We start from the raw sequence: 22,312 nt of genomic DNA on the forward strand, positions 1-22,312 counted from the left end.
TTGCAGGCTGCGGAGTGGAGGCCCTTCTCGTGGAGAAGCTGGACGGCGCTATGTGAGTCGTTGCCTCTCCTGCAGACGGCGTACAAGTGAGGCTGTTTATCCAAGTCGTTGCCGGAGGAATCCTTCATTTTTGTCAGTGAGGTCTTGAGCATAGGCATCTTCTCCTCCAGAACAGCGAGCGGTATGTTCAGAAAGTGAAACCATTTGGGAGTTATGAGCAGGCCGTATGTCCAGCTGCAGATGAGGTACACCATTGCCGATCAGACTTTTGTACTCTGTAGTTTGCACAAGTGATGCGGGCACTCTCTAGCAGCAGGTTCAGGCTCGGTACTGCCTGCGTTATGTCAGATGAAAAGGTGAAATATCCTAACTTCTCAACATGGAGCACTTGGTGATGCCACCACGCCGCCACCGCCTAAAACGGTACAGTTGCCCTCTTTCATTTTTCCCATCAGCGACATGAATCTCATCACTGCAATGTTGCCTAACTGACCTCTCATCCCTTCCGCGTGTTATAATGGTATGATTATTATTGTTCGATAGATGTATTCGTAGCTTCTGCACAATCACATTGGCAATGCGATTCCTCGGGGGCAGGGCCAGAAGGTGTGGTGGTGGGACAGACAACAGAAGAGGAAGCTCATCTTCCAAGCCTAGAGGCAAGGTGTTCAACTGGTTTCCTCATGATATGCAGAGTGACCACCCATCTTTGAAGCCTAAAGGAAATCATTCAAGTGGCCACCCAGGAGCTATCTCTGCGAGTCTCTTTGTTTTCCAATATGTTAGGTTACAGTGATTTATGAGTATATCTCTAACATGACATTTCAAAAGATGAAGATGAAATGGGGGAGTTTGATTGTTGTTTGGTGCGTCTGTTTCTCCATGTTGGTATGCACGTGACATTGAGAGATTCAAAGATGTGGCTTAGAAGAAATGAGAGCAAGATTGTTTTGGAGAAATTGAGAGGAATTGCTATGTGTGCTGCTTGCTATCGAGCTAATTAAACTACCAACCATTTTCTGTTCGATCAAACAGAGATGAATTAAACAGGAAGGATTGCCGTTACTGTCTCATAAAAGATAATAATTCACGATGCACAATGTTGGTTATATTAGATAGATTGTTGCTTTATATACATATGACATTGAAATATACTATACTTTATCTAATTGCAAATCTACCCAACATAAATTTGACCAGTTTTGGAATAATATATTAACATGAGTGTGCACATATTTCTCATTACAAGTTTTACAGTGATTGGTATTTTTAATAACCGTTCATCCACCCCCATCCAACGGTAGTAAATAGACGGAACCAAACTAACGGAACCAAAAGTGTGGGACGGAACCAAAATCATGTGGGACCGGAACCTCTAATATATTATGTGAAAATTATAAAAAACAAACGCCCTTCTAAACGGTCAAAGCATCTGATCAAACTGCACAGATCTTAAAGTCACCGGAGAAGAATAGTAGTCAGACATCATCGTCCCTGGAGGAGTTGCGGCCGTTGATGCTGGCCGGAGTGCCGGACAAGACGGGCGGTCCTAACAGCGACGCCCTTTGACGTGCAGCCTTGGCTGTCCCTGTACCGCATCTCGGCGCACCGGAGCGGCAGCACGGCTAGCTCCCGCGCCTCTTCCAGGGCCACTCGCATCCGGTCGCGTACGTCCAGCATGTCCGAGAAGACGTTGCCGCCGTCTTCCAGCGCAGCCTCCACGGCGTGAGCGAGGCGGCGAGCCCCAGCGGTGACGTCCTCCCCGTGAGCATCTGCAGAATCACGACGGCCAGCGGGTACACGTCGGACTTGACCATCGTGGTACTCCGGGTCGATGTAGCATCATGACGCCGTGTGCTTGACCAATCGTGGACGACAACGGGTGCTGGACTGCTGGCCTCCGTGGCTCAGGTTGCGGCCGGGAGGAGCAGCGACGTCAAGAGGCCCACGTCGCCGACCTTGCTGGCGAGGTTCTGATCGAGCAGGATGTTGGCCGGCTTGAGGTCACGATGGGTGATGGGGTCCGGCCTGGCGCTGTGGAGAAATGCGACGGCGGTGGCCACCTCCCAGGCGATGCGGATGGGGTCGTACACTAAAAGCGGCGTGCCATTCTGGCCGTGGTGGAGCATGTCCTAGAGGCTGCCGTTCTCCATGTACTCGTAGATCACACAGCCGTGCTCCGGGCAGGCGCCAAGCAGCAGTAGCAGCACAAAAGTTCGCGGATACTACTGCCACGAGCAGCAGGCGCTATCCAGCGTCGTGCCCGTCGCCGCGCGGAGCTACTTCAGCGACGAGAATCCCCACGCCTGCTCCATCATGTGGCCCGTGCTAGCTACCATGTCTGATCGGATCATCGGGTCGATTCATCGATCGACCTCTGCAGCATGTATAACTGTACACATGTCTCTTGAGCACAGTTCTGTGCAGATGCTCTGTATAAAACTCTCAAGCCCATGTTTGGAAGATGGGATTTTGTATAATCTTAATAGTTTCTAAACTTTCTGGGTGTTTGCTTGTTCCCTGCTAGAACCAAATCTCGAGAGAAACAGTTTGTTTTCATGTAAACGAAACAGTTTGTTTTCAAAATAAAACAACATTAGATCCAAGAAAATGAAACACACACAAACAATTAAGATCCTCATATAAAATTTAAATTACATCTGGAACTTTTGATGCTATCATATTTAGCTCTACTTTTTGTATCTTTGCAACTGAGTCACGAAACAAACGGACTTAGAAGTCAGAAGCATCACATACATACAGCTCTTTACAACATTACAACAGTGAGAAAGATACACAAACTGAACTTTGGGAGCAGACTCAGACATAACATTTAGAGCGGACCACAATGGACCAGTTACCGGGCGACTCCATAAGGACAGCCAAGTCATCGACAATCTCATCATGATGTCCTGGTCGCTGCAGCATCAGCGATCCCAGCGACGGAGGGGACGGGTCCGTAACTCTGCTGGCGATCCCCCGGACGATCAAAATTATTGCTATGCCTACTCCTTCCATTTTCTGAGATTCACTACATCAAAATCCATACTTATCCAAGGGTGCAGCAGCTATGACGATCAATCATTTTGAAGTAGAAGGTCTGTATATCCTCCTTGCACAACAAACCTTTGGATTCGTATCTTCTACAAGAACATGATGTGGTCACATTCTCATAATTAAAGATAACTAGTGCCCCATCCTCATATATTACAGGCTTCACCTTATAATTTTTGACTGTTCACATCGTGGAAATCAACTCCGCAACTTGCCGCCAGAATGTCCGCCGCACTGCACCTCGCCACCTGGGGCAACCTCCGCTTCGCTGCCACTATCGGGATCTCAATGACTTTGTCATGCTTGAAGCCGCACTGTCGGATGAAGAACTGATCGGCGGCATAGAGCTTAGTACGCTCTTGTTGGCTGATGCTAAAGCTATTGGTTTACCTTTGGCCATCTACACTATCAAACTACCTTCAGATTTATCAATGCCTCCTTCTGTCCAACGATATGCGACTGACTCTGAAGATGTTGATGTATCAACAGTTGAATGGCAACGGAGACCAACTGTCCTTATGAACAAAGCAGGAACGCTGCATTTAAGCAAAAGTCAGAGACACCATGTGAAGACTGGTCATACATACTGGGGAGTTGATCATGTATCCATGTCAGCAATGAGCTAAGGGCCATATCTTCCTGCATATCAAATGCAAACTAACAATTAGATTTCTTGGAACAGCCAGCATGTGTTAGAGTAACCAAGTAATTCCTCACATTTCCTGCAGTTCCGTAATCAATGGACAAGTAAAATTAGTACAAGTTGAAACCATTTCTTACCTCTACAGTCAAAACCGCCAACCTTATTTACATATGTAACAACTAAAATTAGCATAAGCTCTTCACTTTTGCATGGCCATGCGGCTCTATTGACAGTGAGCAGGCAGTACTCAACACACAAAAATCCGGTAGGACTTGGTATTTCCTTTGACAGGGGTACACCTGGATTAGCCACTAGGAGATAGAAATTCCCAAATACTGAATTTGATTTGAACCTAGTTGCAGACAATATACCATTAATCTTTCTTTTAGGTATCCAGTAACAAGCAACTGATGGATAACACAAACATATTTGCTTTCTATCTGAACATTGTTGCTTAATGAGAACAGATGGCTTTATGTAAATACCGTTGTATGACTTTCAACTCATATTTTGTGGCTCTCCCGACGATCCCCGTGACGGAGGGTCGGGGGGCTGCGACGGAGAGGGTGGCGGCGGCTGGCGGTTGCGACGGAGGGAGGGGCGCCGGTGGCTGGCGGCTGCACGGAGGGAGGGGGCGGCGGCGGCGTCTGGCGGCTGCGACGGAGGGAGGGGACGGCGGCGGCTCGCGTCTACGATGGAGGAGAGGGGCCGGCCGCGACGGCTAGCGGCTAAGATGGAGGAGAGGTCGCAACCGCGGCGGCTGGCGGCTGCGACGGAGGGAGGGGGCAGCGGCGGCGGCTCGCGTCTGCGATGGAGGAGAGGGGTCGGCCGCGGCGGCTGCCGGCTGTGATGGAGGAGAGGGGGCGGCCGCGGCGGCTGCTGGCTTCGATGGAGGGAGGGGGCGGCGGCAGCAAATGCGACGGAGGAGCGGGGGCGGCTGGTGGCGCAATTGAGGAGAGGGTGGCAGCATGATTGAGGAGAAAGAAGGAGGAGTTGATGAGTTTTTTTTTCTGATTACTATTTGATGAGTTGAGTTGACTTTCTAAACGGCTGTTTAGGATTGTTGAAGTATTATAGAAGTTACGCATCGATTTAATCAACGGCTACGAAAAAATATATTAGACGGAACCCAAATTCGATTAGACGGAACCAAAGTTCCGGACCAATCACCGTAAAAGAGCTCATTTCTCATATATTGTGTTCGACACGTGTTGTGAGGAAAAAGTAATTTGAGAGTCGTGGCAACGTACGTGCATTCTACTAGTAAATTCTAACACGGATTTTATGGCATCTAGCCATTTGATGGAGTCCTCGCCCATCATTTGCTTCCCCTTAAGTTGCCGATTCATTGTTGTCACAACGACAAAACTTGATGCTCAAACGACACATGTAGTGGCTTCCGTACTTGCAACCCGCATCGTGGCATGCGTGAGAGGCGGACGGAGGAGGGGGAGAAATACGCGAGGGCTCTCTCTTCTCACTAACTTATAAGAACTAGAACAGTCCCCTTATATATCACTCTAAATTTTTCTCAACTAGCAATGTGAAACTAAACTTTAGTCTCACCTTTTAGAATATCCATATGAGCAAAAGAATTTCAAAATTTGTATTAGGATATGGACTAAGGTCCAAGGTTAAATTCCAGAACTCACGTGCTCCGATATTTGGCAGTGTGAAACCCGGGGTTATCCTTCTTTGCCAGAAAAAAAATGCAAAGCCTAACGGTAACTAATTCTTCGGAAGTTTTGTGTGTATAGTCTAACAGCATCTCCAGCAGCGCGACGCAAACGGACGCGCAAAGTGTCCGCTCGCGTCTGGCGGACGTTTCGTCGGGTCCGCCTGGCAGCGACCTGCGTCGATACGTCTTCTCAAACGCGCTAGCGACTGGCGCCGCTGCGTCGCTTCGGCAGTCTGCGCCACGTTAATGGCGATGCCTCGGCTGCCGAGCGGCCGCAGCCCAGCTCCGCGAACCACGTTAATGGTGACGCCACGCGTCCCGCGGTCACCTCATGACTCCGGCCTATATAAAGGGGCGCGCGTTCTTCTTCCTCATCCACTCCTCCAAAGAAATCCTAGCCGCCACAAAGCTCCACCGTAGCGCCGCCTAGGTGTTCCTGCGACGCAGCCAGGCCCGCGAGGAAGTCCATGGCCGGTCTTGTGGCCGGCGAGGCGGTCAAGGCTGCGGCCCTAGGCGCCCCCGGGGCCGGGGCAGGGGCCGCCGTGGTGGAGCAGCTACGGCCCCACACTCGTCGTTGCCTGCGCCCTCCTCGTCTTCGCAGGAGGACCGCTGCGTCGAGTTCCTTCTCCGCATCGACGACGACCCACTCGGCATCAAGCGGCTCCCGGACAAGTTCGCCGAGTTCGTCGATGGCGTCGAGTCGGTGCATTTGCAGCTATGGGAGGCCGGACCGCAACTTCGACGCCGGACCGTGGAGGTCTCGTTCGACGGGCAGGGCAAGATGTACCTGCACACGGGGTGGGACAAGTTCGCCCGTGACCTCGCGCTCGAGCCCGACTGCCAGCTCACCTTCCTCTACGAGGGGGACGGCGAGATGATCGTCAAGGTGTTCGACGACACGGCCTGCCACAGGCACTACCACACCGGCGAATCCGGCTCGGACACCGATAGTTAGAACTTAGAGTGTTCTTTCTTTGCAGCGAATCTGGCTACGGGCCAGACGAAGCCAGTAATGGAAGGTTTTTGTCTGTTCTTCCTCGGTAGAACCAACAAGGGCACCGTCATGCCTCCCGCTGGATTTTCCAGTTTGGGTGACTGGGTGTGCCCTCGAATGTTCTTTCTTGGCAGTGAACATACGGAAATCAACACAACTGGTTTTTATTTTTAAAATGTTTATATTTGTGTCAACCATGGTTCAAACTATGTATTAGTTTGTGTAAACCATGTTCCAAACTATGTATTAGTTTGTGTAAAATAATCTTCCAATATGTAATATTTGGAACTATGTTCAAATAGAAAAGAGAAAAACAAAAACAAAAACAAAAAATGCGTCGGGCCGCTGGAGTTAGCCCCAGACGCAAATGGACGCGCGGACGAAAACGGTTATTTCAGCGTCCGCGGCGCGACGTAAACGGACGCGCGCGGACAATAAAATGCGTCGCGCAGCTGGAGATGCCCTAATTATTAAATTTTCTAACATGGCAGCCTCTCAGCCACATGCATCAGCTCCACCACCCAGCACGATGCTAGCTGTTCAATCTGAAGTCTACTCTGCATGTTGTATTCAGTTTACATGTACTAGTAGATCGAGTAAAGTCAGCCGATATCGCGCGTCGATCACGTGATACCAGTTGTTTTTCCTCCTCTCTGTCCTTGTCACTTTCCGTTGAATACACCGAATTTTTTTTGCATAATTATTTCGGAAATAAATAATAGTACTGTCACCCTATTGGTTAGGGCTGTACAAGTCAGAGCTGCCTACCATATCAAATGAACCTATACATATCTAATCTGACGTAGCTGTTAATTAATTTAGAGACTATTCCGTCAAAGTCTAGCATATATGTACAGTTCACCTGGATCTCTTCTTAGTTCTTGCCCTGCCCTCTAGCTCCTCTTCCTAGCTCTTGGTCTTGTCCCTCTCTTCTACTTGCCCCGCCTGCACCCCTATGAATCTTCCAGGTCAGTGAATTCAAACTCTTTGATCATGAGTACTTCGTTTTAGTTAATCTGTACGTGTACCTTATCTTAGGAAATTTTCGGTTTTCCATTTGAATAAGAGTTTTCTGAGAATTCAAATCTTTAGATTATTCTACTGTATAGGCGTCATCTCATTCACCATACTATAATCCCTGCAAATTGTTTCAAAGTACTTTCATGACCTTTTTTCAGGATTAGTCTGAAACTCTCCTATATTACCTTTGTTCCCCACGCACGATTTTTTTTTAACCTTTGTTCCTCATATGCCACAATGGAAGCCTCTGCGGTAGATTTTCGGCAGCATCTCCTGTGGCAGGTACATTTTTCATACAGTCCCTTTACATCACTTGTCCTAAAGAACCAAGTATTTGAAGATAAGGCCTGCACTTTTACAAGAAACACCCTAGCAAGAAAACTGAAAAAGCAATCAGGACACTGGGTATCTCTGTCACTAGCCGCCGGCGTCCTCAAGGCGTTACCGCCGAGGAGCAGGGCGAGAGCACTCGAGCGCCCCCTTCTGGGGAGCGACCGTCGTCGCTGGCTACCTTGAGGCTTCCGGGGACGAACCACTTGGCAGCATCTAGGCGTCGAGCTCCAACAGATGACGGAGAGTAGCCTCCGATCGGAGGTTGTAGATTGGCCTCCATGGCCAAGGATAGCCGTGGCAAGATTGCCACCGGCTTGGAAGCACTTGTCGAGGAAGATTCACCATCGAAGATGCGGAGACGAAGAACACCTGCACCATCCACCTTGAACAGCACAGGGATCCTCCGCTCCTCCTAGAAGACGCCGATGTACAGCATACTGCTGCTCCCCTTCCCCCCCTCCACCATGGCCGGCCAGAGAACAGCGAGACTTGCAGCGGCACCTTTTCTTCTCCTCCCGCCGTCACGGCCGACCAGAGAAGATGCAGGTGCTTGCAGTAGCAAGCTGAGCTCAGCAAGAGCGGCTTTATTGATGGAGACTGTGGCTCCCGTCGATTGATCCACCTCCGGCCACCGGAGCTGAATTGATCGAACAGAATACCCTAGGCAACCACCGATGTGGCCAAACAGATCGGAGATTCTGCTCCAAACTACGGACATATAGCCCAGAACCAGCCTAGCTACTAACCTATACAGGGGCCGGTCTCCATCCCTCCAACCCCTCCGGCCGGCGAGGTCGCCGGAGAAGGTAGAGGAAGGAGCCGGGAGCGACTTGGAGTCTCTCAGGGGGAGGAGAGGAGGAGAGCGGTGCGGGGTGGGGAAAGTGCTCAGCGGTTACTAGAGTTCCTCTTGTTTAACTGAGGAAGGGCCTCTCGGCCGACTGCCGCTCCCAAATTCAACCGAGATTTCGGATGCTCAATCCAAGCCGCCACTCGCGCTCTTCCCAAATCGGCCCACCATGGCCGCCCCGGGGGAGAGCATCGTCACCGAACAAGTCGGGGTCGACGATGGTGGCTTTGACTCGAACTCGATGTCGTCCCATCTTCGCGCGTCCAGCTGCCGGGCACCAGCTGGCTGCACGGCTTCACACCGGTCAGGGGAGAGCCAGAACTGGCCAGGCGCGCAGGAATCGGGGCTTTCTGCTCTGCTCCGCTCCCTTTCCTCGAGGGGGCAAAACGTCAAACAGGTCACGGATGGGAAGGGAGCAATGGTAGCTCTCTGATGATCTTCAGTCCGGTGAACTGCAGCGCCATTGGATTCATCAAGAAAACATGGGCAATCTCGGTTGTGTGCAGGTGTGAGCTCGGGGATCTGGCGGCGGCACTGTATGGCTGGCTTGCAGCGATATATAGAGAGCTTTGACCACGCCACCTTCATGGTTTGCTTCCCCTCCATCTCTAGCACTCATACTGGCCCCAAGTATCGATTTTTAGTTTTTTTTACTTCCACCGTTCAAGCAGCCTCCCCACCCACCTAAACGCCGCCACAGAATTATCAAGGGGAATAAAGTGCGCCTTTTCTCTTCCATTGATAACTAGTGAAAACAAACCTGAATCGTGCTTGGTTAAGACAGCACGAACATGATAATGTAGAAATTGACAAGTTTTTTCTGTTATAGTTCAACTGGATTATATTCATTTTTCTAGCCATTTGGGATGTGCATTCAGTGTAAGTATTTTGTAATATACTAATATAACCATATTCAAATGCTGAACCCATATATGTAGCAGAAATTTATATTGTTTCAGTGTATATCTCGCAATACTATGGTTGCTACAGTTTGGTATCTCACAATATTGTTTCAGCGTATATCTGACAGTAGTATTGTTTTTGTAAACCATAAAAGAATAACAGTTCGGAAAAGAATACCGTGAGGGGTTACCCTGATTGTTTTAAATCTACTAAGTTGAATTTGTATGGGTCCAACTTAATTTCCGAGGATTTAAATGGTAATTAGATGAAGGGTCCAAATTGGTTGAATTTGATTCCACAAGCACGTATCTTTTATTTTGGTATAGTTAGTGTGTCTTTATTGTATCGTTCGTCCTTGAAATCTTGCAGACATTTGTGACAACTGAAGGAGGAGAGAGGTGCCTTTGTATTATACAATTACCTTGGTCTTATCGAGGGGTATCTTTGTATTATAGAAAATGTCTTCTCGACAAGCAAAACAACTTGAAGCTGAACTTGAAGCCCTTAAGCGCACACTGAGTGATCCAAGTGAAGAGCCGGTCAAGCTATCTTATCCAACTATAGAAATAATTACAGAAGATTTCTCTGAAGAAATTGGTCGCGGTGGGTTTGGAGTTGTTTATCTGGTACGATTTTACCTTGACTGCCACACAAACGATACTTGTTTCATATATTTGCCAAAGTGATATTTGCACCAGTTTCGCAAAATGCTCATGTCAGTGCGATTACCATGTGTAAAACAGGGTTATCTTCCGAGTGGGAAGATTGCTGTAAAGAAGCTTTCCAATGCACAGGATTATGATGATAAGCTGTTCTCGGATGAGATTAACTGCTTAATAAGGGCAAAGCATAGGAATATAGTAAGATTTTTGGGCTATTGTGCGGTTACACAATTGGATTTGGTTAAATATGGAGGAAAACATGTTTTAGCTGATGTACGACAAAGAATTCTCTGCTTTGAGTACGTTCCAAATGGAAACCTTTACCAATATCTGAAAGGTATGAGCTTGCGACTACATTTACATATTTACTAACTATATCGATATACAAAGGTATCTTTGGCAGACGCGTAGCATTCTAACCCTAAACCAAGTTTCATTAGCCAGATCAACTATTATAGATACTACTTTCACCTGCTAGGCACTGATATATCATCCTTGTTTATTTATTATAATGCACATTACATCTTTCTTTCTGTTGGAATGCTATATAATAATCCTAGTTTATTTAGTAATGTTCATTGTCCTATAAATTTTGAAACTGTTAGGTAATGTATCCTAATTACAAAAATAGTGCCAGAGATTAACCTCTTGAAATTATTTTCTTGAAGTGGTCCTGATGTAATTAAGTATTTCTTAACTTCAGGATGTGACCAAACCTCGAAGCTTCTTATGTTGCTAAAATTCATAGTTTTGATTGCAGCTAAAAAAAAAAAAGCTCTACATTACAACCAACTGATTCTATTTCCTTACACTTCACCTTCAACTTCTTTTCGTACAGGGACTAGTTTCTCCAATTATTTTTCATAGAAATGATCACGTTTGGTTGATAAAACCAAATTATGCATAACTCATGCAGCATGTAACCTAATTAGAAAGTGCGTTTCCTCTTCTGTTTGTTTTATCAGAAAAACCTAATAAAAATGAATGGCAAATGCGTTACCGATTGGTTAAGGAAATTGCTGCGGGTCTGCATTGTCTGCATGAAGAACGTATTAATCATTTGGACATGAAACCTGAAAACATTCTGCTGGATTCTCAAATGAGGCCGAAAATTACAGATTTCGGTTTATCAAGATTCTTCGATGAAGGACAATCCAGAATTTTTACTAAAAATGTTTTTGGTACAAGGCAAGCTAGCTTCTTGAAAACTTTGTTTTTATATTAACCATGTTAAATTTTATGTATGGCATCATATTTCAGAATATCACAATTTTATGCAGGGGATATATAGCACCAGAAGTGCTTGAAAAGGGGGAATTGTCATTCAAGTCGGACGTATTCTCTTTGGGCATTATTATCATAAAACTATTAACCGGTCGTAACAACTATGATGTTGATAATGTAAGGATTTACTTAAACCATGTTGATTGACTTTGTTTTTTGAAAAGATTGATTGACTTTGGTGAGTGCTGTAAAAAGATCACTCCCTTCCCTACTATCATTGCATTGAAAAATTCACTGCATGTCACATGTTGGCAGCAATAATAAAGGAGCAGTCTGAAAACTCAATTGTTATGATTTCTAGATGATCGGTAGGTGATAGGCTTGAGAAGAAACAAAACTATAAACAGGATACATACTTTGTTACTTTTAATGGAAAAAATGGTTCAGTTAGTGGGAGGTGTGTGTAGAGCCCTACGACTGATTTTTTAATTCTTCACAGAACGAAGTTGTGTCCCTAAAGTTGTTGAGGAACAACTCCACTTTGTTGCCATATATTGTACAACACAAAGGTTCGACGAACCTCTTCAATGTGCTACCCTAGATATCTCCCTAGAGGCGAAGAACTACCAGGGACAACAACATTTTAGTTTCAAAACTAAATGCTCTCACCTCCGTACATGCTTTATCCGCCTTACGACGCTTAGGAGATAAGCGGCTCTGGTAGTGCCTTTGAAATTTGCCAGTTTTAGGCCCTTAGGCGCCTGCCTTAGGTGCTTAAGCGCCGCTGAGGCGATTAGGCGGGGTAGAATGCCTTACCGCCTTAAATACCATGGCTACTACTTATAGATTACCAAATATTAGAGGAGTACTTAGGAGAAGAGATGACTTCAGTGGTTTCCTGGCCTATCCAACACTATATACGCAACAAGCCCCCTCATTTCCTCAAGATTCTAGATGGTGATCTTTGACCTGGCGGTCATCTCTCCTGCTAGTAGTTGCTGCCTGCAGATCGCTCGTGGCGAGTTTTTTCCTAGCCAACTGAGCTAACCGGCGCCTGACCTCCCGAGTCGCCTCCCACCGGGCAGCTCCGGAGGATCCCTCCTTCCCCAACCCTAAGATCCCCACTTCTCCTCCCTCTCCCTGGCCGCCGGCGCTGGCGGTGATGGCGCCGCCTATTCGTCTGGTGTGGCGGTGGGCAAGGGAGGTGGTTTTATCGGCCGCTGTTCAGGGGAGTTAGTGGGCGGCGGCGGAGGGCCATGAGCGGCGCGGCTGGGCGTGGCCGAGGCCTGAGTGCCTCAACTGGATCGGTGACAAGGAAGGGGTGGTGCGTCGTCGGCGCCCTCTGCGCGGTGGTGCTCTGCGCCGCCTCGATCCGATCTAGGGTTTCAGCCAAGATCTGGACCGGGTGGTCTGGGCAGGTGCCGTCCTGGTGTTGGTCCTTGCCACACCGCTGGGCCGTGCTGGACTGCCCTCTCCATGTCTTCCGAACTGGTTTGGTAGTTGACCCGCGGAGAGTGGGCTGCTAGTATTGCGAATAATGGTGGTGGTTCTCGGATTCTTATCGCGCCAAGTGAAGATCGGTCGGAAGCTTCTTCCCAGCGGGCTGGCTGGATTGTCGTGTTCCGAAAGGCCCTGCCGGCGAAATTCATTGTGCGATCAATGCCTGAAGATGGATTTGGTGTTTTCGGTCGTGTGCACCCATGTTTTTTATCTGACCGTTTGGTTTCAGAGGGAGCGCTTCGAAGCTCTACTGGCTGTTAATATCATGGAGCTTGTTTTCTTTCCACGGTGTTGGCGGAGAAATTCATGAAAGCCAAGATCGGTGGAAGAGCAATGGTGATTGGATCTTGGTGGTGAGGTGGAATTGGTTTGGTGATTCGACTTCAAACAGCGACTTGTATGTGGGGGGGGGACTGCACAGGAGAAGTTGAGAGTTCTATCTTTCAGGGTGAAAATCCAAGGTCTGGCCTTAATTGGTTGTGCCTGGCAATGTTCTTGTTGAAGGCATTGTTTTGAAAGTGATGACTTTTTTCAGGGTGAAAACCTAAGATCTATTATCAGGCGACAACAGTGTTTGTGCATTGTTTTCTTCTTGGAGGCGTCGCTTATGGAGAAGCTGATCTTCTGGTGTTGTCTTGGTGGTGCCAGTGTTGTTGTTTCAAGTTTTCGATCTCTGTAGCGGGACTTTTCTTTTTTGTTATTCTTCTCTCTTTTTTTGGCCGTGTGCATCCTTTATGCCATTAGGGTTGTTGTTGCAGAGGCTAGGTGACTCGCCAGGACACATTGCCATCCATGTGTAACTGTTAGACGCAAGCCCACCATGGCCTCCTTTCTACAGCCACGTGGCCAGTGGGGTGTAACTTTATTTTCCACGTTGATTATAATTTGTCGTGGGTCCTTGTTGGCTATCTTCCATCCAATTAAAGGAGAGATTTATAATTATTACAAAAAATGCCATGTTATTTGCAAATAAGAAGGCAGTTGTGGATAAATTTTGATTGATTTATTTATTATGTTATTGTCCCTCATCATACTTCTCCTATCATCTAAAAGTTGCTTACTTTCCCAGAGGTAAACCATTTTTTATTTTATTTTGAACGCAGTGTGTATAATCATACTGTATTGTTTTTCACTGGTATTTGTAACATAAATTAAACTGGTGGTCAAGGTTGAATAATAGCATCACAAATGTCCGGAGTACATACGTTAAGTATTCTTATAATGTACCAATGCATGGGTGCTGCCATCTTTATTAATCCCATGCTTGAAATTTGCAGTGGCATAAATCGTTAGACGTGGACGGCCCACATGCAGAGTGCTGCATCAAAATAGCGCAATTGTGTACACATGACGACCAACATAAGAGACCTACCTTAGGTGAAATAATTGATAAGCTGAACACAACGGAATCGAGAAAGGACACAGGGTCTTCCGTAAAAAAGGTATGGTGAATTCAATGTAGCCATGCAATCATGCTATCTTCTTTTTTATCTAGATGTTACACTGGGGTTTGTTGTTGTGGTTCCCTCCTTGTAAAACATTGAGATACAATATCTTCGTAATTAAGATTCTCATTAACAAAAAGAGATACCGTAGGCATGCAATGTATGATCTCTTTAGTTTTAACCACTTAGAAATATATTTTGCATGATAACATTTTTTTTTCTCATACAATATTTCAAAAACAACCTTGGTACCTAGAATTCAGTATTTTAAAAGACTACACGTGGCCAGCCATGCGCGCTCAATTTCATGCATGTGAGTTCCTTCCTACTTGTAGGTAAGCCATGGATTTATTGAGACCGAGCTGCTCGATGTATACCCCCTGGAGCTCAGCTTCCCCTTCAAGACAAATGAGGACATCTCTTCGACACTGAGCCTAATCAACCAGACAGGTCGTCAGGTTGGCTTCCTGATTGTACCGGATTTTTCGGATAGGTACTGTCATACGGAATTACTTAATGGCATTTTGATGCCAATGTCCACCACTGCTATCACTGTGACAATGCGACAGCAAAAGAAGCAACTACTGGGCACAGACAAGTTGGAGATACTGATGTTTATCATGGGGTCTGAATCCAATCGTAATATCAGAAAGCTGATGTCATCCATCTACGGAGTGGTCAACATATCTACTGATAATTTAGTGAAGCAAGCTGAAGAGTTGGGGGGCAAGGTCCATCGGGCGATGTTGACTGTGAGTCTGAGGGAGGCCACTGAATTCAAGGTGAGTCTAATTAGTTGTTCAAAAGTACTTGTGTGTTATAAGTTTCCCAAGATTGACTGTCATGTGGTTAACAGTTCATGGATACAAGCGAGGAAAGTGATGCCATTGATTTCATATCAGTGCATCCCACAGAGCCATGGTGAGTGTAGCTTCTTCATGTGTTGTCTGGTGTGGTCACAAAATTATCGATGCGGTTAGCATATTCCATACGTTTTCTATGCTTACGTGTGTTTGTTTCTTGTACTCCAAAATAGGATTTTGGTTATTTATGCTGATAGTTGTTCCATTTGGAACTGGAAGACGGGGAAGAAATTATCTAAGAAGTTTGGTGTATTTTTTTCGGCTCAATTTATTCCTCGAAAGAAATGGCTTGTATTGGGAGACGAGAAAGGCTCCATTTTTGTATTTACGTGTCCTGCACTGACCAAAGTTAAGAAATTCAAAGCTCACAATGATAGGATCTTTTCAATGGAAGTTCACCCAATGCAACCAATGTTGTTATCGTGTAGTGAACAATCGATCAAGCTTTGGGACTGGGAGAGAGGCAACAATAACGACTGGCATTGTAATCTATTTGATGAGCAAGACTCTTTATTTGAAGACGCCATATTTGACCGCAAGGACCCCCAGACTTTTTTCACTGTTGGCAAAGATAAGATAGTAAAGGTTTGTCTTCTTCTTTTCCTACTTCCTTTGCGGTAACAAATTAGCTCTTGCCCTGGGTCAATGAGGTTTGGATTTTCTGCACACATTTGTAGATTTGGAATATTGATTCTTGCAAGCCTATCACGGCACTGAAAACACTAAGACTTGGCGGACTATTCGATTATGTTTTAACCAATTCAGATCAGTATATGATTGCTGCAATTCAAGGCTGGATAGTAAATGTAAGGTATCAACATTACAGAATATGTAGTAGTATTGTGTGCATACATATGCGAATTTTTGGCATCTCTGGAATTGATTTTCCTTTTTGTTGTGTTGAATCAGATATGTGATTTGCAGACAGAAAAACGTATCCACTCATTCTCTATGCATCGGAAAGAAAATACAGCTATCTCTTATATGAGAAACATGGTTGATTTGACTGGTCACCCAACATGCCCAATATTAGTTACCGCGTCAGACGATGGGAAGATTTGTATGTGGAACTCCACTACCTACAGGTAAGCTACATCTAATTTTTTTAAATACATCCTCTTTTATGATATAGGGCATCAAATTTTTGTCATCTTGTTTGAAAATATGGGGTGCATGTATTTCCTCAAACTAACTTCCCTCTTTGTTCCTATTTCCAGGACATTAATACAATTAATAGTATGATCATTTTCTCTAGCTAGTATTCTTTTGGTTTCGTCACCTCCTTAATTCCGTACCTAGGTGTACATGGGTGTTTCTGTTTCAAACATGCGACGTGTTCAGTTGACACCAGTTTCCAGTAGCACTTTTGAACCATGATGATAAGCATTTTGGTACATTAACTGGATTTGGTAGTATTTCTTACTAGGTTGCCTACAAAAATGGGAATACAACAATGTAAAAGGAAGGTCACTTTTCACGCAGAAACTGTAATTGTGGAACTGCACATGCACAATAAACTAATACATATGATAATTCATGAAATAGTGGTCCAAAGTGGTGTTTCTCAAAAAGAATTCCAAACTATTTTATTCATATATTCTTCTATGACTGAAAAGGACTTGATCGACGACATATAAATTAAGTCCAAAGTCAATGTTTCCTAACTTTGACCGAGTTTTTCGACAAAAATGTCAACCTACAATACCAAATCAATATTAATAGATCCACCGTGAAATATATTTTCATAATTATAATTGTTGTCACTTGTCGCCGGCTCATTCTTCAACATGCATGCGGTCAGAGATCACTTTCCCCGCTGATCCCTCCTTCTGTTGGAGGCACTTTTCATTATATATTTAGTCAAACTTAGTAATATTTTGATTAAATTTAAGCATCTTTTTTTTTTGGAATGTAGGTAGTAGTATGAAATGTTCAATTGAATATAATTTAGTACACATTTACGAATAAGAATGATATGTATTATGTTATAGATGATTCAACTAACGGTGGGCTTCCTGCATTTACAGGCTAGAGAAGTATATACAAATATCAGAAGAGAGTCCTAATGATGTTGGATTTATAGGTTCAAGAAGGTAATGGATTTTCATGTTACTATTTTACCCTGCTAATGGATAAAAATAACTTGGGTATACTTTGTTTCCATATATCGTTTGCATAGATTATTCCCCTGACCCATCTTAGGAAATTCACGCCTTCTGAAAAATGTTTCTAAACAGGTGTAATTTAGATATGTAAAATCATTAGAGGGCTTTTAGTAAATTATGAGAAATATCAGAGACCGCAATGTCCACTAATTATTTTCCATCTCTTTTTTCGATAAAGATTAGTTTCCATCTCTATCATGTGCTTTTTGCCATTTTCAACTGTCTAACCTGCAACATCTTAACTTTTGTAGCCTCGCGATTGCGTACGACCACGGAATAACAATAGTTGATATTGATCTGGAATAGGACAGCCTTAGAGTTGGAACTCGATGAACGCCTACGGGACAGAGTGCTCCCGGCTGGTTATCTCTGGGAGTTACCTCATTGAATTCACATTCGAAGTCTGAAAGTCCACTAGCTGCAATGGATCTTGGGTTTATATGTATCATGGATTTGTATTCGACATTGTGATTTCTTATCTGTGTGGTAATAGTTCCGATACTTGAAAGAGTTTTACTTGTCGAGCGTGTCAGCCGGGAAGTTGGCGACAGTCTTGCAGACGAAGCACGACATTCTTTGTCTCACAAAGAGAGATCACTAGCCCACTAGTATAGGAGTAGGAATGATGCTGGAAGGAGGAAAGAAAAGACAAAGAGGGACCATTTGACTTCTGACATGATGTATAAAACGAGTTGGATTAGAGAGAATCACCATTCGAGGCAATATACTCAGGACCGTCACCGGTGATAGGAAGTACAAGTACATGGACAAATGGTGAATAGATTCCACGGCAAGAAAAATTCCAAAGAGTGGTCATGTGAGCTAAGAGAGTAAAAGTCTCGTCTGCTGAAAACCCCGAGCAACGAGTCGATTTTTGTAACGCTCGAGATTACCATCAGAGCAAGTCTTAACCTTATAGATTCACTTATAGGTGATAGGACAAACACGTGGAGGAAGAGGAACGAGTTCCCATGTACTAGTACGCTCAAGTGTAGCAATCTCCTCGGTCATACCAAGCTTCCATTCAGGATGAACAACAACCTCATGATAAGTACCAGTCTCTAAGCGATGCCATTCGGAGCATGCGCAAGAGAACTGAGCGAGAGTACCCTGCTAAGTAAGAACACCACGCAAATCCTTGGAGATATACTCATCAGCACAATCAGTACGGAACACACGACTTTGTCTAGAGAACTGAGTGTGAACCATGGAAACAAAGCTCTTATAAATAGAGAGAACATCACTACGAGAAAGCACAAAATAAATCCAATTATAGCAACAGAAATCATCTACAAAAATAATATAGTATTGATGACCCCCTTTCGACAAGCACCAAGCAGAGTGCTCATGCAACGATCCTGAACAGAACATGAATCAAAATCGAGAGTGGCCCTACAACGAGAGTCGACAATCTGAGAGAAGCATTACCGAAAAAAGGCTTACGAGTGACGGACATGTTTTCCCAACTGCTAATGGTAGAGGCTGGCGTCACGAGTATACAGCCACTGGTAATATTTACCACTAACGGGAATTTTATACGTGGGGGGTACGATGTAGCGCTGAATGTTGTGCGCGTCAGCAGATCTAAAGATCTGGCGAGTATAAACCAGACGAGGGCATCAACAGTAACGAGTCAGTGACGTGTTTGCATAACATGTGTAACCATGACCTTCTCCGCGCGCAAGGGAGTCGGCGGCGGTGGCGCACGCCATGCATGGTGGAAGCGGCGCCGTGCGGCCCAGACGAGGCCGACATCTTTTTCATTTTGCGGGAAAACTTCAGGCTTTATTCAGAGAGGCTGGTCGTGAGGAAACGGACAGGGATTCAGGGATTTGGTGACATTAAAATAGCATGGACCTCCTATCCACCCTACACTTTCCATCTAACGGCTGTAATCAAGGAGGTCCACCCTAAACTTTCCATCTAACGGCTGTAATCAAGCGATCAGAAAATTTTGCTAAATTTGTTTTTTTGCTGCGTCCAAAATCCAAAGTAATTTCAATTGAAACTTTCCGTACTCACAACATGATTCGTTGGCGATACGTACATTTTTTGTTTTGAACTTTTTGATGATTTTCAATTTTTTTTAAAAAAGTCATCAAAAAATTCAAAACTAAAAATGTACGTACCGCCAACGAATCATGTTGTGAGTACGGAAAGTTTCAATTGAAAATACTTTGTATTTTGGACGCAGCAAAAAAACAAATTTAGCAAAATTTTCTGATCGCTTGATTACACCCGTTAGATGGAAAGTGTAGGGTGGATAGGAGGTCATGTCACAGCGTGCCATGCTGTTTTAATGTCACCGAATCGGACAGGGATTCGGTGACATTAAAACAGCATGGCACGCTGTGCCATGACCTCCTATCCACCCTACACTTTCCATCTAACGGCTGTAATCAAGCGATCGGAAAATTTTGCTAAATTTGTTTTTCTGCTCCTGCGTGCATGCTAACTTCGTAGACAGGTGAGCCGGCACATTGGATGCCCTCTTTACATGCTGAATAACAAAAGAAAAAAAACAATGAGGCTAGCCCTTCTAGTTCTAATAGAACAGGTGCTACTACTGTGCGAGAAACTGTGCGCGAGTCCCGAGGTTAACAACATCTAAACAGTCTACTTCCATTTCCACTCGCGAAAAAACTCAGAGCTTGGCGGAGATAACCCCATCTCGAAGGGCCAAGCTGTCGTTGCCTATTCGACGGTGCCTCGGAGGAGGGATCCTCACGAGGGGAAGAAGAAGTAGGGGCCATAGGATGGAGAGTCCTCGGGACGGTGGTACGCGATTTACCCAGCTTCGGAACACCTGCTCGAAGACATGCCTACTGATGCTTGTCTGGTATTATCTGGGCGCTTTCACATTGTTACAATGAGTTGTGGTTGTGCCTCTAGGGCTCCCAGGATCCGGCTTATAAAGACGCACAGATCTAGGGTTTACACGGAGAGTCCTAGCCGGAATACAAGTCACCTAACTACGGTACAATATCTTGCCGTGCACGTCAAGGATCCGCCTTCCCTTGTATGTCGTACCGGATCCGGCTACCCCTAATGGGCCAAGCCGGATCCGACTTCCAACATCGGTCCGGTGGATCCGGCTCCTTGATCCTGGGCTGGACTTCATCCATCTTGATCTACAGCAACTGGGCCGCCCGATGGGCCTCATGCCACCATCACCGTCTATGGGCCACCCGGGTTTGCCGGATCTAGACACTGTCGATGGTACACCCATGAAGTATGCCCACAACAGTAGCCCCCAGAGTTCTCCGAGATTCACCTCTTGTTTCCGCCTTGCTGAAGCATCGTGGCTTCCGACAATCCTCTCGGTCACATGGGGAAACTTCAAGAACTCCAACTTCACTTTTTCTTCTTTTTCAACTTTCAAGCCGGAAAAAACTTTTATCCCGCGGGACTTCATCCATCGACATCATTTTTACAATGCGTCTCCGGGTTACTCCCCTGCTGAGATAACGGTAGGTAGTTTTCAAATTGTCACCTGGAACCTCGAAAAGTTCAAACGGTTCCGCCAATCTTGGCGCCATTTTCGGGCGATCTGAGCGGTAACTTATCCTTAGCCATTCTGACCGCTTAGGGCTTTCGACACGTGTCAGCCATCCAATGGCACGACACTTGCGTTCCGACCACAGGATGCGGAGCACGAATCTCCTCCCTCAGCCTATAAATATCTCATCGTTCACCCTAATGTCTCATTCACCCCCTTTTCACCTCTCATCCCAGCGCCGCCTCCGAGCTCTTCGTCCGCCGTGCCGGAGCCCGCCGGAAGATCGCCGGAGTCCGAGCGCCGCCGTGAGCTGTTCATCAAGTTCATCCTGTTCTTAAGTCCGGCGAGCCACCGCAGTAAAAACCTCACCGCCGGCGACTCCGACCACCACAGAAACCATTCCAGTAAGTCCTTCGAGCTTCATCTTCTCGCCGTTCTTGGTAGGGATGACTAGGGTGTTAATAACGGATCCGGCTAAAATTAGTTAACTCGCATTTTTTTCGTAGATGTCTTCTTCAACCCCGCCTCCATCTACGTCCGAACCGATCATGGCAACCCCAATATCCTCCACCCCTCCTCCCTTCGTCCCAGTTCAGCTGGAGCCTTCAAAGGACTCCGGTAAAAACATCGAAGGGACGTCGGCCAATCCGGAAGAGACTGCCGGATCCGAACAAATGGAAAAGAAGGTGGAAGAAGTTGCCACCAAGAAGTCCAAGGCTCGTTCGCGCGACAGCGAAGCCAAAGGAAAATGGTGGCCCTGCACCATCACCGAGACTGAACTCCGCAACCTCGAGGCGGAGGAATTTCTGAAGCCCAGATCCTGGCGAACGGTTCCGGTTTCCCTAACTCCAGCTCCTGAAGCCGGAGAATGGGTGGTGACCAAGGCGCTCATCGAGCGAGGCTTCTCGTTTCCGCCCAGTGACTTCTTCGCGGAAATCCTAAAGGCGTACGAGCTACAACCTCACAACATTTCACCCAATAGCATCTTGGCCATCAGCAACCATGTCACGCTGTGCGAAGGCCACCTCCGGGTAACTCCAGAACTCTCTCTCTTCCAATACTACTTCTCCGTCAAGAAGGAGAAGGTCTCGCAAACTTCTTCATTGGCCACCTGCGGAAGCATCACGTTCAAGCTCCGCCCCGGCCGCATCTACCCGCACACAGACCGCCATGAGTCCGTGCGGTACTGGTCCGGAGGCTTCTTCTACCTGAAGGACGTCTCCGATCCAGCCAGCCCAAAGGTGCTGCCGGATTTCAAGGATGGCCCCGCCAGCGAGACTCCGGCCTGGACCCAATGCCCTCATCTATCCGAGTCTACTCAATTGACTCGAGCGGTAAGGCGGATCTGTAAGCTGATGGAGGATGGCCTGTCAGTGAAGGACCTTACAATGTCCTGGTTCACGAAGCGGATCCAGCCTCTACAGCACCGAGACCGCCTAATGTTCCAGTACACGGGGCGCGACGACCTCATGCGCGCCTCCA

The 22,312-nt window shown here is 46.1% G+C and overlaps 1 protein-coding gene and 1 long non-coding RNA gene across 3 annotated transcripts; both read left to right on the forward strand.

Annotated features, from left to right (window-relative positions):
• Positions 1–11: 11 nt before the first annotated feature.
• Positions 12–969, forward strand: LOC124684515. 2 transcript variants are annotated; one of them, XR_006997050.1, is made up of 3 exons: positions 12–245; positions 317–423; positions 544–969. It is a non-coding gene; the product is annotated as an uncharacterized LOC124684515 (long non-coding RNA). The 2 variants fall into 2 exon arrangements; XR_006997049.1 differs by having other exon boundaries at positions 317–969.
• An 8,017-nt stretch (positions 970–8,986) lies between these two features.
• On the forward strand, positions 8,987–17,716 carry LOC124664274. The gene is made up of 13 exons (XM_047201830.1): positions 8,987–9,158; positions 9,842–10,098; positions 10,216–10,471; positions 11,100–11,322; positions 11,415–11,535; positions 14,136–14,300; positions 14,639–15,085; positions 15,160–15,224; positions 15,340–15,751; positions 15,844–15,972; positions 16,076–16,251; positions 17,194–17,259; positions 17,583–17,716. The coding sequence occupies exons 2-13, from the start codon at positions 9,931–9,933 to the stop codon at positions 17,635–17,637; spliced, it is 2,283 nt and encodes a 760-aa protein (XP_047057786.1). The 5' UTR covers positions 8,987–9,158; positions 9,842–9,930; the 3' UTR covers positions 17,638–17,716.
• The last annotated feature ends 4,596 nt before the right edge of the window (positions 17,717–22,312 follow it).

This window comes from Lolium rigidum, chromosome 1 (assembly GCF_022539505.1).
Source record: "Lolium rigidum isolate FL_2022 chromosome 1, APGP_CSIRO_Lrig_0.1, whole genome shotgun sequence".
NCBI lineage: Eukaryota > Viridiplantae > Streptophyta > Magnoliopsida > Poales > Poaceae > Lolium > Lolium rigidum.

What these genes read in the sequence shown, in the direction of transcription:
- LOC124664274 (XM_047201830.1), top strand. Translation starts at nt 9,931, where the DNA reads ATGTCTTCTCGACAAGCAAAACAACTTGAAGCTGAACTTGAAGCCCTT. An exon ending in TGGAACTCCACTACCTACAG is followed by an intron (nt 16,252 to 17,193) that starts GTAAGCTACATC and finishes CTGCATTTACAG; the next exon opens with GCTAGAGAAGTATATACAAA. An exon ending in GGATTTATAGGTTCAAGAAG is followed by an intron (nt 17,260 to 17,582) that starts GTAATGGATTTT and finishes TAACTTTTGTAG; the next exon opens with CCTCGCGATTGCGTACGACC.